The 15920-nt window shown below is 43.6% G+C and overlaps 1 protein-coding gene across 2 annotated transcripts; it reads left to right on the top strand.

The window, feature by feature from the left end:
• Positions 1-4731: 4731 nt before the first annotated feature.
• klhl21 (kelch-like family member 21) lies at positions 4732-13423 on the top strand. 2 transcript variants are annotated; one of them, XM_068304011.1, is made up of 5 exons: positions 4732-4870; positions 9094-10161; positions 11105-11510; positions 11723-11795; positions 11984-13423. In XM_068304011.1, the coding sequence occupies exons 2-5, from the start codon at positions 9135-9137 to the stop codon at positions 12311-12313; spliced, it is 1836 nt and encodes a 611-aa protein (XP_068160112.1). In that variant the 5' UTR covers positions 4732-4870; positions 9094-9134; the 3' UTR covers positions 12314-13423. The 2 variants fall into 2 exon arrangements, with proteins under 2 accessions (XP_068160112.1, XP_068160122.1); XM_068304021.1 differs by lacking the exon at positions 4732-4870 and adding an exon at positions 8518-8647.
• The last annotated feature ends 2497 nt before the right edge of the window (positions 13424-15920 follow it).

Raw genomic sequence — 15920 nt, forward strand, 5'->3', positions numbered from 1 at the left:
CCTGCCTGAGTGGGTTCTTCTGCAGTGAAGCCTGACGATGGTCGTCATGATGGTGATGGAGCAGAACCGGGTCACCTGGGAGTTCACCCCCTCCCTGGATCCAGCTACAGGCCTTGGGTACCCGCATGGGATGACGGGAGTCACGAACACACATGCAAACAAAGAGCTGATGGTTTCTGCTTTGGGGACTTGAAGCTACATGATGATGGTAGATGAGGAAGAGGCAGAACGTCCACTCAGCACCGCTACGCTCATCTCCACACGCATCGTCCCCAAATAATAAATAACAATAGAAATCTGAATATATGAATAATAAAAAAAGAACAAAGACAAAGCCTTTGTTCTGCTGGGGGGGGGCTGCTGACAAAGCCTTAAATCCAGAATGATGCAGTGGAATGTTTGTTATGTGAACACGTTTGTTTGTTGGTTTGTTTGTTTGCTCGTGTTGTTTGTTAGTTTGTTCATTCCGTGGTCTGTTCCTTCGTTTGTTCATTCGCTCGCTCGCTTGTTGGCTTGTTTGTTTGTTTGTTGTCCTGGAGATGTCATGAAGTGTTGTCATCTGGTTCCGGTAAATATTTTGTATGATAATCAGATGATCAGATGATCAAACTCTGATTATAAAGTAAAAGAAATAAATTCCATTCTGTAAACTTAATTAAAATAAAATTTAATTTTGAATGAAAACTTTGTTTTCATTCAAAGTTTTGTTCATTAATTTATTCGTTTATTTATTTTGTTCATTTATTTATTTCCAGTCTAACACTCAGACATTCAAACATTAGATGATTTTTTTATTGACCTTTTTCAACATTGCAACATCAGAAGTTTTGTTTTTACCTCCATAGTAAAGAATAATGAAATAATGTCGCGTCAGTCGGAGTGAAGGTTCCACACAGAGGGGTTTGATGTCGTCGGTGTGGCTGATGATGCGTTCAGGTACTTCATTCTAACACCAGGAGCTGAAGATCAAAGCATCAGGTGGTTTTTCTCATTCATGCATGACGGGTTAAGGTGCTGTCGTCACGGTGACGTCACCTCAGTGTGTCACACACTGAAGTGCTGTCGTCACGGTGACGTCACCTCAGTGTGTCACACACTCGCAGATCATCTCACTGCTGCTGCAGGATTTCGAGTCCTGACATTGTCTCTGGGGGAGGTCTTCACTCCTGCTCGCTTAGAGTTCAATATTTAATGCCCCCACCAAGAGCATCCCTACTCCCCCGCACCCCACCCCCAAATATTCCACCTACTTATTAAAACCCTGTGGGGGGGAGCTTATTATTGAGCCCTTCAAAGCTGTGAACATAATAAATATAGATTTATTTGAAGCACATCTTGACCTTTGATGCTGCAGCACAGCAAGGTATTATTATTAGTAGTATTATTATTAGTAGTAGTAGTAGTATTATTAGTATTATTATTATTATTATTATTAATAATTATTATCATTGTTATTGTTGTTATTATTATTGTTATTATTATTATTAGCGCTAGGAACAACATGCAGATTTGTCTCAATAGATTCATACATTCACTGCTGAACAGTCTTACTCTTCATCTGCTCCTCATCCTCATCCTCTTCCTCGGGTTCAGCCGGCCTCCATGATGCGTCTTCATCAGGGGTGCCTTTCAGGTCTCCAGGGAGCTGTATAAACATTCGATCGATAATTGCGGTGCCGGCTGTGAAACGCCGTTGGAGTCCTGGACGGGGGGCGTTCCTCGTGGACGGGGAGCGTTCCTCATGGATCAGTGCTTTGTGTGGACCAGTGGTCCGGATGATTCACTGCGGCACCGTGAGAGGATTCCACAAACTCCGTGTTGGTCTCTTTGATGACGGGGGTGAGGGGTGACATGGAAACAACTTTGATGATAAATGATGCTCCTAAAAATCAGCTGAAGATAAAGTGCTTTTGAATTATTGATATCCATCATGTTTTCCCAATGCAAATTAATCGCTTTGATCCCAGTGGGGTTAGGGATACATCCTAGGCATATGAATAGAAAGACCTTTGACCTTTACCTGCTTGTGATTGGCTGCTCCCATCACCTGGTCACGATTATCCAATAGCAGCACAGCTTCACCGGTTACCCTCTCATCTTATTGCTGTCTTTTTAGATATGATATGTTCTTCATCATCAACCACCTTCAAAGATTCACCTTTGTTCACCAAATTCATCGGCCGCCGCCGCCACCAGCGTCTGGTTTGGTGTGGATGTGCTTTGTGGCGAATGTGGTTATAATCCCAACCATTTGAAAAATTCAGTCATTTGAGAATAATATTTACTACCAAATAAAAAAAGTCAAGCTGGTTTCTCATTTCTGTCGTTAACAAACAGAAATTTTCTGTAACGAATGCCTCCTGTTAAGGCCACTCCTCTTTGGCTGTAAGGCCTCCGTGATGGAGACAGACGTGGGTTGTTGTCTCTGCCCTCCACTGGGCGTCAGTCTGTTAAATCCTGGATTTACAACCTGTCATAAAGTCCAACAGGGACTCTTTGAGTCCAAACAGATTGCTGTCATAACTGCCTCGTTCAGGACGACGTGTCAAACCCCTCGCCAGGGCAAAAATACGACCCCTCTAAATTTATCTCTACTTCACAGCAGCATTTTGATTACAGCGAGTTCAATTTAATCAGCGGTCGCCATAAAAACGATCTTTCTGTTTTAATTACAAATTAATGGGAATGGGAGGGATTATTCTGTTCCTGGAATCTGTTGGCATCAAGAGGCGAAGACGTAAAAAACTATAACGTGTCTCCCTCTAGTGGCTGAAATCATGCTGCAGGTTCTTCTCACACGAACACACACACACACACACACACACACACACACATACACACATACACACATACACACTAAGCTTGTCAAATCTCTCGTGAACAAGTTCCCATTTTTTATTTTTATGATCAAATAAAATGTGGATATGAAAATGAGTTTTGTGTGACGGTGGTCAGTGCAGCATCATCCATGACGACACAGCTCAACATCTGGATTGTTCTGATCTTGCAATTTGGATCAGAGTTTATGGATTATTCCCTTACATCTGCTGGAGGAACCTATCAAAATCATTCCTGTTTTTTTTTTTTTTTTTTTTTTGTAATCCTGCAGTAGGTAAACAATCAGACCAACGCTGGAAAGAACAAACCATCTTCAGTGGAAGTGATTATCTTATTTCCTCTGGGGGGTCACATAGAGATTCTGTTTTCACTGACTGAACAAACACAGAGCTTTGGTGCTGTCTGAGAGAACCGGGTCTCAAGCTTTTTCCAGTCTTTGTGCCAAGATAAGTTGGCTGCAGCCTCCTCATCATGTCAGCTTCTCGTCTGTAAATACCGCTGATGCATGTGTTAACAGAAACATCGGACTATTGACTCTCCAACTCTACGTGTCCTCTAAGTGCGTTTTGGGCTGAAGGTTGGAGCACATCCTTGTTCCTGGCGTGTCACGTTCAATATTTAATTCCAAATCTCCATCATGTGAAGTGAAATGTCACCATCAGCTGTGAGAGCCCCCCTGCTGTGAGGAGCTAAATGGCAGCTCTTGTGTAATGTCACTTTGACCTCTGTGGAGGATTGTCAGCGGTTCCCACATCTGCGCCGCCTGAGGGGAACAGAGGCCAGAAACGGGTCATCAGCGGGTCAGGGTAAGCCGTGCTGTAAAGGGTAGCTCCTCGATTTAAATTCCGGACCATCTTCTCCGTCTTGGCTCCTCATTACACCTCTCTGAGGGACGAGCATTAAAGGCAGCAAGACGTACATGTGTCCTTCACCGACTGAATTTGAAGTAGTTAATGTTTTAATTAAATAGGATGGCCTTAGGGGACATTCCTTATTCTGACAGGGGGGATCAGTGATGGATGACCTTATTTATTCACACGATAAATATCCATGTTTCAGCGCTTTTATACTTTTCTCAGTCTTTGCGCCACGGGTAGGTTGAGAGACACTTTAAATCAAATAGTTATTAATTAAACTTGGAGTTCTTCAAACAGATACTCAAAAGATTGATGAAGGATGGAGAAGGTTGTCATCTTGAAATAACAGCAGTATTAAATTAACAAACGCAACCACAATTCAGCCAGATTCCAACCTGTTTCTGTTGACCTTGAAACCAGTGGCACCAGTTCACAAACTGGACGTGGGCCTGGACAAGTACCTGACAGGACGGATGGATGATTCCAGTCACAATTAAAAAATGTCAGTATTGATTTGTGAATTTCGTATTTGAGCTTGAAGAATATCTGAGGTATTATGAGTAAAAACAGTTTAAAGTCATAGATTGTAAATTAAAAACATTTTCTAATATTTACCCCGGCAGCTTCTAATGCTGCGTTCACGGACTGCTAAACATCAGCCCGCAGGAATGAATTCTGTTAGTGATTCTTGGTTATAATCTCAGCAGATTTTGAAATATGTTGTTTGAAGGTGAAGGACGTTTACAAAATGTATTATAGGTAAAGTAAAAATAAAACATGGCAAAACATACATAAAATGAAAACAGGAAGAATTCGAAGAAAAACTAGACGTTTAAAATAAAAGACGCTATTTACAATATAAACATCATATTTTGGCTATGTTTATGTTTGAAATGTAAATATCATAAAGATACCTTTAAAATAGAACGCGTTGTTTTAATGTTTTTTATTGATTACAGTTTTCACATGTGACCATTGTCGGGTCGGGATGTCATGTTCGTGTTGAGTTTGATATTTCCGACGGCCGTGAAGGCAGCGTGTGCAGCACAGGCAGTCATGGCGCAGACGAGGCCGAAGAAATTCACACCAAACTTTCACGTCTGCTCGAATCCTGCGGCGTTAACGGGTTCTACTCCTTAAAAGTCCAGAACGTTCCTGGAATACAAAAAAAACCGGTAAGCTACGAAAAAACCGAGCCAGCTGCTTTTTCAGTCGTCGGAGAGGTAGACAGTGGCGGAACCGTTAACGTTTATCCGACAGCGAAACAACGTAGGAGCTCCGCGTAAACATGACTTTTATATCGGGGTGATTTTAAGACGTTGAAGTCATCGTTATAGTTCGTGAATCACGCTTTTTGAAGGGGACTTTGTGAGAAACGGAACGAATCTAGTTTGACAGAAGTTTACGAACACTCTGTGTGGTTAGCATAAGTTTAGCCGTAGCTAACAGTGACACTTAGATGTAGCTTTGGTCCTAGCATTAGCTAACGGCTACATGTAGCTTTAGCAGCGCGAGGCCTCCCCTGCGCTTCCATGTAAGGTTGCGTTCACGGAACGATGTTTACCGTAACTTCTGGCTTCAGATGAAGGAGCGGGAGTCAGAGGAGCGCCACTGGGGGGGCGGGGGGGTCTGATTTATCTCCTGTGCTAAAGCCTGAGGTATAACATAAATGCTCTTCTGTTTGGGTCTGGCCCACATTCCTATTAAAGATTTACTACCTGTAAATCCGGTTGTGTTTGGTTACCTGTGAAGAAGGTTCACGTTAGTTAATTATTTTTTAAAATCAACTGTATTAATTCCCGAAGGGAAATTATTAGCACATTAGGGCACTTCAGCTGGAAGATTATAGGTTTAAAGTACAAGTAAAACCTCCAAGTGCAAGTAAAACAACACCTGATGGAAGTCGAAATGTTCACGTCTGGGGTAAATATTCAGATGTTATTAGCACCATGTGTACGTGTGGGACGTCCTGCACCAGGTGTCAAAATGCTGACAAGTGATGAAAGCATGACAGGGAATACAGAACGCTATGTAAAATCTAGAAGCGTTCACCATAAGGCAGGTACAGTATGTTATTTAATGAAGCACTTGAAGGACTACTAAAGCAGAGTTCTCTATTTACCCTCCATCACATCGCTGTTCATCCTGACCCCACCCAGTCACATCATGATTTAAACACTTAACATGTTTTACTGTTCAGTCCATTCAGCTGCAACCTGTTTTTTTTTTTTTAAAAACTGGGTTATTTAAGATTCCATATTAAATAAATCCACAGCTCATTTATTGTCAAAATGAAACTCACCCATGGCTTTTTATAAAGTTGTGGATTTATTTAATTTGAAAGCTTAAATAACTCATCTTCAAAAAAGGGAACTGGTTGCAGCTGAATAGGATAACAGTAAAACATGTTAAGTGTTTAAATCATGACGCGACTGGTTAGGGTCAGGATGAACAGCCATGTGATGGCGGGTAACAAACAGGTCACGTATAGAGAACTCTGCTTTAGCAGTTCTTCAAGTGCTTCATTAAAAAACATACTGTACCTGCCTTATATACTCATGGTGAACGCTTCTAGATTTTACATAGCGTTCTGTATTCCCTGTCATGCTTTCATCACTTGCCAGCAATCACAGAAACAGGTTCTACGAGGCGGTTCTGCAGCTGATTCTGAGATGATAAAAAAGAAAAATGGTGTTTCAGCCTTGTTGTAAATTGGGTTTGGTTGTAAAAGCAAGGAATGTCTCAAACTTTCATACCAGCAGACAGGCCAGCTGTTAGCAGCTACGTGTTAGCAGCCACAGCTGTGGAGATAAACCAAACCACAGTGAGTAAATCAAACCAACCTTTTCCATAGATTATTCAGAGATACTGTTGAACGGATAACAGTTTGTTTTTTATTGTGTTTTTCCCAAGAGTGTGAAACCTGCATTCTTTTTAAGTGTTTGTTTTTTCTGGTTGTTTCATAATTAACATCCTTGTAGTTGTAATGTCCTGAATCATTGGGGCAAATAGTTTGAATTCTGACCGGACACCTGCAGATCTAATATTCCAGTTAGTCTGAGCTGTATTTTTGTTTCCTTCTACTTGGTTTATGCTAAATGCTCAACAAAGACAGTAAACATTTCTCCTGTCTGACATCATGCTAATGTCATTGTCACAGTTGTAGCATGCTGACGCTAGCATTCGCAGGATAGACTTGGTGCTGCTCATGAGTCGTGATCTTGGGTGTTGTCACTCCATGGGTTCTGTCAGAGCCTCAAGTCACACAGTAACGTCAGCACGGATTTAAAATAAGTATTATCTGATCTACACAACTATAATACACAACTGCTCATCAAGCTAGCATGCACCGCTAACCCTGGAGTTTTCTGAATGTTACCGAAGTCCTGTAACACTAAACCCCTCAGTGTGGCGTCATCTTGTGTTAGCAGGCTAATGGCTATTGGGCAGTTCAGTTCTTTGAATGCTGGATGTTTAGCTGTTACACAACCTGTAATCATCATGAAATGATTTTCAGTCTAGTAAATAACCGCTATAATCAGGCCACGCTGTTTACGATGGCGATGCGTAGCCAGGCTGTCGGTCGTATCCCGTTGTTATACTAGCCTCTCTGGACTCCTGGGGTTTTCACAGCCTCCTCTGTTTCCCTCCTCTCACCTCCTCCCTCCATTCCTCTCAGAATATAAATTTCTCTGTTCTATTTCTGGAGATGGTAAACACAGATTTGTTGTTGCTCAATCCTTGTTGGTGCCGTTGGAGTTTTAATTTCCCCTGTATAAATGTGGACGTCATCGTTTCAGCTTTCTGACAGAAAGCAGTGAGAGTTGGAAATCGACTAACCACGTGTCGTGACGGAGATGCCTTTAAGTGTCCTGACAAAAACCGTCAGTCACAGGTTTGACTGCAGGTCGGTGTTGTGCTTCGGCGTTGGGGAGTTGGGTTTGCGCTGCTGCATTGTTGAACCCTGGTGTGGAATGTGTGTTCTGTTGAGCCAGAGGTCCAGAGGCTTTATGACAACCTTTAAACAAATCTCTGTAAGAAGATACCTGTGTATTTAAAGAAGGAGCCATCATCCCCAAATACTGACATGAATCCTACAGGGGATTTTTTTACAGTTAGCTCCAGATTTAAACTGATTTTCTCCTCTGTTCTTTGACTTAAATCGACTGAATAACAATCAGTAAGTCAGCTTCAGCTGCTGTGGATGGTTTTCAGGCTGAAGAAGTTTTAAAGCCTTCTGATTGGTTGTTGTGGTTCGCTGAAGGCATCCAAGCAGGGATGGAAAAAAAATCGTCCTGCAACGTTTATACACTTGAAATGTGGAAGAAGGTGGAGTCGTTCCAGGTTTGCTTTCCTGCGTCATCAGACCTCCGAGCTGAGTTGAAACAGGCCTAAATTGGATTTATGGTCTTTTTTATTTTGCAACAGTTATTTTAATGTTTAAATTGTGTTCTATATTAATCTGCTGGGCTACAAAATAGTATGAAAATGATCTTTGCCACATTCCAGCTTAAGTTTTAAGATATTAAGCTGAAAAAAATCACATTTTTAGAATTTTTTTCACCTAGATTGAACGGATTGAAACATTTTTGTGTTAAAAGTTTTGAGAAATTGAGATTTTAAGCCAACAAAGGTGTGCGATAACAGAGAGGTCTGTGTTCTCGACCGCTGGGGAGGCCCAGGCTCAGGCTGCTCTCAAAGATCTCCTTCTGTTTGCTGACAGGAGGCATACTGGAGGGTGGGGGTTTATTCTCCCCACAGTGGCAGCCCACAGCCTGTTAGGTGTTGTCCCTGAAGCCCCCCCCTCCACCCAATGCCTGGAACTGGACACTGCCGGTGTATTTATAGCCCCTGAGCACAAGACAGCTCTTTCTTAAACACGAGCAAGGAGCTGGTAGTTTTCACCCGCCGAGCTCCGACAGACAGTCGTCGCTTTCTAAAGAACCCGTCAGGTAGGGAAAGAACAGGAACCGGAACCAAATCATTTGAATCCATAATCTGTTATATTGATCAGGATCATTTGTATAGTTTTTAAAACGCTGATATTATCACATGAAGATTTGTTCTGTGGTTTTGGTCTTTCCTTGTCATCCCTCTTCCTTCGCTGTAGCTGATAAAACCTGTTCTTTAGTCAACAGACAGAAGACTGTTTTCAATCAGACTGAACTTTATAGCAAATATTTCCTCAATCCATGAGGTGACTGTGAGGCAGTTCTGTTGTTGGATGTAATCTGATGTAATCTGGGTGTTCTATCAGTAATGTAAAGACGTTCTCTCTGGCTTCAGGAATCTGTGGACATTTTTGTAGATATAACAACTCAGTTCAGGGCGTGTTGTCAGTCGTGCCTGTAAATCATGTTGGACATCATGAATTTAATGTTTGCTTGTGGTGTTCTAGATGAACACGGCGTTCTGAGCACCCCGACCACAAACGGAGAGATGGAAAAGCCGGCGCTGCAGACACAACCGTCCACCCTGCCTTTCTTCGACACGTCCCACGCCTTCAACCTGCTGAGGGGAATCCACGAACTGCGAGCCGAACGCAAGTTTTTCGACGTGACGCTCTGCGCCGAGGGCCGCGAGTTCCACTGTCACCGCACCGTGTTGGCCGCCGCCAGCACCTACTTCCGGGCGATGTTCGCGGGGACTCTGAGAGAGAGCGCCATGGACCGAGTGGTTCTACACGAGGTTTCAGCTGAGCTGTTAGGTCTGCTGGTGGACTTCTGCTACACGGGAAGGGTCACGGTCACTCAGGACAACGTGGACGTCCTGCTGAAGACCGCCGACCTGTTCCAGTTTCCGTCTGTCAAAGAGGCGTGCTGCGCCTTTCTGGAGCAGCGGCTGGACGTCTCAAACTGCTTAGAAATCCAGGACTTTGCAGAGGCCTACGCCTGCAGAGACCTAGCGGCTAGCGCTCGCCGCTTTGTCCTAAAAAACATCATGGAGCTAGCAAAGGGGACGGACTTTGAGCGGTTGCCGTGGAAGCGTCTTCTCGAGTTTGTGTCAGATGACGAGCTTTGTGTGGACAAGGAGGAGACGGTTTATCAGATCGCAGTTCGCTGGGTGAAGGCCGATCTCCAGAGGAGGCTGCACTTCTGGCCAGAACTTCTCCAACAGGTCCGACTGCCCTTCGTCAGGAGGTTCTTCCTGCTGGCGCATGTGGAGAGCGACCCCCTCGTCTACCTGTCGCCCACCTGCCTCCGCATGGTGAACGAAGCGCGCAGCTTCCAGTCCTGCGAGTACGACCGCCACGATCGGCCCTGCCACCGCATGCGGCCGCGGCCGTCCACGGGATTGGCCGAAATCCTGGTGGTGGTGGGGGGCTGCGACCAGGAATGCGACGAGCTGGTCACAGTGGATTGCTACAACCCCCAGACCGGACAGTGGCGCTACCTGGCGGAGTTCCCTGACCACCTGGGAGGAGGCTACAGCATCGCCGCCCTCGGCAACGATATGTATGTCTCAGGTGAGTTGTTCTGGAGGCAAACACACAAGTATTGTTGTTGTTGTTGTTGATGTTGCACAATGTATCGTCATGGGGTGGGTGAGGTCAGCCAGGCGGGCAGTGAAGGACACAGTGGCCACAGCCACAGCATTAAACCTGCAGGCGGTGGATTTCCATCCATCAGGCTGCGCTTAAAAATAACCTGCAGGCTCTTTGAACGAGGGACCTGAAGCAGGACCTGGTGTGCTGCCAGGTCGGCATCATCATCATCGTCCTGTATCATGACAAGAGGATGCTTCATCCCAACCTTCACTCAGATCCAGTGTCTCCTGCATGACTTTTATAGATGCACTTAAATTTAGCAGCGTTATCTCACATAGCGGCGTATGATTAACAAGAAGCGTAACTTTAGCAGATTTAGTTTTTTATCCTCTTGGTTTCTTTGAAACTAGATTTAATAGATTTAATGACAGGAATACTTAAAAGAATGAAAATGTCATTAAAGCATCAGACGGGTTTTTTTGTCTTGAAAAAAATAAGTGTCAGAAACTACAGTTTGACAGATGATGAAGAAGGAATTGTGTCAGTTTTTTTTATTCAAGCTGTTATTTCTGTCTTTTTAATGAAACGTTTATGACTTGATGACTAATTTTCTCAATATTGACGTAATGCAGGTGGCGCAGCCTGATCCTGATCTGTTAGCAGTGTAACAGGAAAAATGTTTTCACGCTCGTATTTTAAACTGTGTTATTGGGTGGAGATACATGTTTAAGAATCCATCCCCATTGATTTAGAACGTTTGGCTCGGCCCTCATCTTCACTCGTGAAGCCGCGATGAAGGTTCACTTATCCGAGACGACACGACCTTCAATGTTCTTTGTTTTATTGTGATAAAAAACAAATTAAATCAACAAGAATCCTCCATCCGTATCCCCGTGTGTGTGTGTGTGTGTGTGTTCTCCAGGTGGCTCCGACGGCTCCCGTCTCTACGACGGCGTGTGGCGCTACAACTCCAGCGTGAACGAGTGGACGGAGGTGTCCCCCATGCTGAAGGCCCGCGAGTACCACAGCTCGTGCGTGCTGAAGGGTCAGCTGTACGTGGTGGCGTCCGACAGCACGGAGCGCTACGATCACTCCCTGGACTGCTGGGAGGCTCTGGCCCCCATGCTGCACCCCATGGACAACTGCTCCACCACCACCTGCAGTGGACGCCTTTACGCCATTGGCTGTCTGACGGGGGAGGACACCATGGCCATCCAGAGCTACGACGCAGACACCAACCGCTGGGCCATGGTCAACTGCGGACAGCTGCCGCCGTGGTCCTTCACGCCGAAAACTGTGACCCTCAAAAGCCTCATTTACTTTGTCAGGTGAGTCAAGATCGAAGTCTGTGTGAAGTAAATTCTGTATTTTCATTTTTCATTATTTTCTACACCTGGGTCGACCCCCCATGTGTAGGGATTGTTAGGAAATAAAAGCGGCTCCGCCTCCTTCAGATCTACCGCTCACGTACTGATGATCGCCATCGGTGATGTCATGGAAACGTTAGCACCACGTGACTCGGGTGTGTTTCTGTTCGCAGGGACGACTCCGCCGAGGTCGACGTTTACAACCCTCAGAAGAACAAGTGGGACAAAATCAGTCCCATGACCCAGGTGTGTGTGTCTCACGTGTCCAGCGTTAGTGTGTTTTATGAGCGTGGTGTGAAGCTGGCAGCGTGATGTCAGCAGCAGCGCAGCCAATCCTAGGAAAGATAGTGAGACGGGGCGGTGCTTCAACACCCATTCGTCGTCATCATCATGTGTGTCGTGTGTGTGACTCCAGGTTCTATCTCTTTGTCCAGGTCCATGTTGGGGGCAGCGTCACGGTCCTGGGGGGTAAACTGTTTGTCTCTGGCGGCTACGACAACACATTTGAGCTGTCGGACGTGGTGGAGGCCTACGACCCCACCACGCGCTCGTGGACCCGAGCCGGGCGTCTACCTCAGCCGACCTTCTGGCACGGCAGCGTCAGCATCTTCCGTCAGTTCATGCCACTGGTGTCCAGCGCCTTCGAACCCACCGACCTGCCCGATTCGCACGCCATCCACCTGCACCGGCACCACCGGCACCAGGAGCTCCACAACCACAACAACAATCTCAACCAGAACCAGGATGTCAACGCAGCCCACTGAGGATCCAGAAGAAGACTTTGTGACAGCGATGAAGAGGAGGGCTGGGACAGAGAACTGATAACCAGATCAACCAGAGAATGGCCCGTTTTTAACCCCGTCTGAACCGGACGGTACTGGACAGATGTCAGTTTGGTGAAGCGGCTGCCTTTTATGCTCGATCAGCGGCGGTGGAGTTAAATGAAGAGAACGACAATACATGAACACCCGGCTCGTGTCGGCTCAGCTGGCCTGAAACCACTGTGAACGTCAGGAAGTCCTGGCAGAACTGCTTCCTTCAGGGTTCAACACGAACCACCTGGACTGAATCCTGCTTCAGCCGCTTCCTCTGGGTTAGCGTAGCACACAAGCAGCTGTTAGCAGGTGCAACTCCACAGGTGACTCATGTTGTAACCTTGAAAGACTCGTAAAGGAGCCGCCTGATTGGTCCAGGTTCAGCTGGGGACAAGAAGGGAAGAAAAAGATTGATTTTGAGACTTTTTAAAAACAAACAAAAAAACATGAGTCCATCAATGAAAGGATACCGCCAGCAGTAATCTGATTACATTCCAAAACGACAGCAGTCAGAACTGATGTCTAGAATGAGCATGAAGTTCAAGACGGTCGTATGAACTGGGCTGACATGATGCTGATACCGGGTTGTTTGTCCTGGTTCTGGGCCACGTGTGTTTCTACCCACCATCCAGATGCATGAAGAATTTCCTTTGACGCTTGTGTTTGTGGATGTTTTGTTTATTTATAGATCTGTTTGTGCCATGGTTTCTCAAGATGTTCCAACCAATCAAATGCCTGCATCAAATAAACAAAGGTGAAGGGTCATCGATCACAACTGGAAAGAAGAATCTCAATATCTTTATTTTCTTTGGTGGTGAGACCGTGTTGGGGTGTTTTCCTACTCGTCGGTGAATCCGTTCTTCCTGTTTGTGTCATGTTTACAGTGTTTGCCATAAAAGTGCAGGCAGGAGTGAGTTTATTTAGCTGAATCATGTTTGATTAGCATTGTGATTAACAGAAACAACAGACAACAGTTTGAGTGTGAAGAGAAAGGCATTAAGTTTTTATTCATAGCTGGAGGTCATGTGATCATTCATAAAGCTGAGCGTTGTAAGACGGAACCTCATCTGTGTGGCGTCTTCTTTCTGTAAAAAAGTGACAGGAAATAAATTTTAAAGTGATGACTTTGAAGAGTCCATGCCAAATCTTAGAAAATGTATTCCCACTCATTACATTTGAATTACAGTATGTAACTATGTCTGCTGAGATTAAACAAGTCTTCCATCCTGAGGATATCTGCTTAAAAGAATGTCTAACATAAAAGTATTCTTTTAATCTCAACGACATGTAAGATGAGAGTAGAATATATTAGTGTCCCTGAAAGTTAGTATTTGTTTAGAAAACTTTCCTCAAGAAGCCAAAATGGTAAGGAGAAACCTATAATACTGCTTGACAAGCTCATAAACTATTCACCCAGGAAACATCAGTGAAGTACCCACTTCTACCAGCAGGTGGTGCTGTGGTATTAAGACATCCCCTTTTGCTCTAGACACCATTAGCATGCCAAAATCATTTCACATTTTTCAGGACACACAAAAACTGAACCATTTGTTGATATTTAGACGATTTATGCAAGAAAAAGCAGTTCTGTAAAAAAAAACGACCTAGGCAATTGCTGAGTCTGCTGAGATTAAACAAGTCTTCCACCCTGAGGATATCTGCTTAAAAGAATGCTTAACATAAAAGTATTCTTTTAATCTCAACGACATGTAAGCTAAGGGCAGAATATATTAATATCCCTGAAAGTTATTGTTTGTTTAGAGAACTTTCTTCAAGAAGCCAAAATGGTAAGAAAATGAGAAATTCAGAGGAAAAACCAGAATTACTGCTCGACAAGTTCATAAATCACCCAGAAAACATGACGGAAGTACCCACTTTCACCAGTAGGTGGTGCTGTGGTATCAAGGCATCCCCTTTCCTCTAGACACAATCAGCATGCGAAATAGTTTCTTTCATGTTTTTACAGGAAACACAAAAAAACGGAACCATTTGTTGATATTGAGACGATTTATGCAAGAAAAAGCATTTCTGTAAAAACGCAACTTAGGCAATTAGTTTAACAGGGCGACAATTTTGAAGAGTCCACGCCAAACCTTCAAAAATTGAATCCCACTCATGACATTTGAATTACAGTATGCAACTGTATGATTCTGATTCTATAAGTCTTCCATCCTGAGGATATCTGCTTAAAAGAATGCCTAACATAAAAGTATTCTTTTAATCTCAACAACATCTAAACTGAGGGCAGAATATATTAGTGTCCCTGAAAGTTAGTATTTGTGTAGAAAACTTTCCTCAAGAAGCCAAAATGGTAAGGAGGAGAAACAAAAATTACTGCTCGACAGGTTCATAAACCATTCACCCAGGAAACATCACTGAAGTACCCACTTCTACCAGTAGGTGGTGCTGTGGTATTAAGACATCCCCGAGACATCATTAGCATGACAAAATCATTTCTTTCAAATTTTTCAGGAATCACAAAAAACTGAACCATTTGTTGATATTTAGACAATTATGCAAGAAAAAACATTTATGTAAAAAAGCGACTTAGGCAATTAGCTTAAAAGGGAGATGATTTTGAAGAGTCCATGCCAAACCTTCGAAAATTGAATCACATTCATTATACATGTATTTGAATTACAGTATGCAACTGTATGAGACTGCTGAGATTAAACGAGTCTTCCATCCTGAGGATATCTGCTTAAAAGAATGTCTAACATAAAAGTATTCTTTTAATCTCGACGACATGTAAGCTGAGGGCAGAATATATTAGTGTCCCTGAAAGTTAGTATTTGTTTAGAAAACTTTCCTCAAGAAACCAAAATGGTAAGGAAATGAAAAATTCAGAGGACAAACCTAAAATACTGCTTGACAAGCTCATAAACCATTCACCCAGGAAACATCACTGAAGTACCCACTTCCACCAGTAGGTGGTGCTGTGGTATTAAAACATCCCCTTTCCTCTAGACACCATTAGCATGCCAAAATCATTTCAGGTTTTTACAGGAAACACAAAAAAATGTAACCATTCGTTGATACGTAGACGATTTATGCAAGAAAAAGAATTTTTGTAAAAAAGCGACTTAGGGAATTAGTTTAAAAGGGCGATCATTTTGAAGAGTCCATGCCAAACCTTCAAGAATTGAATCCCACTCATTATATTTGAATTACAGTACGCAACTGTATGATTCTGTTTAGATTAAACAAGTCTTCCATCCTGAGGATATCTGCTTAAAAGAATGTCTAACATAAAAGTATTCTTTTAATCTCAACAACATGTAAGCTGAGAGTAGAATATATTAGTGTCCCTGAAAGTTGGTATTTGTTTAGAGAACTTTCTTCCAGAAGCCAAAATGGTAAGGCAATGAAAAGTTCAGAGGAGAAACCAAAATCAGTGCTCGACAAGTTCATAAACCATTCACCCAGGAAACATCACTGAAGTACCCACTTCCACTAGCAGGTGGCGCTGTGACATTAAGACATCCGCTTCTTTCTAGACACCATCAGATACGCTAAATAACTTCTTTCAGATTTTTCAGGAAACACAAAAAACTGA

Source organism: Antennarius striatus, chromosome 2 (genome assembly GCF_040054535.1).
Source record: "Antennarius striatus isolate MH-2024 chromosome 2, ASM4005453v1, whole genome shotgun sequence".
Classification (NCBI taxonomy): domain Eukaryota; kingdom Metazoa; phylum Chordata; class Actinopteri; order Lophiiformes; family Antennariidae; genus Antennarius; species Antennarius striatus.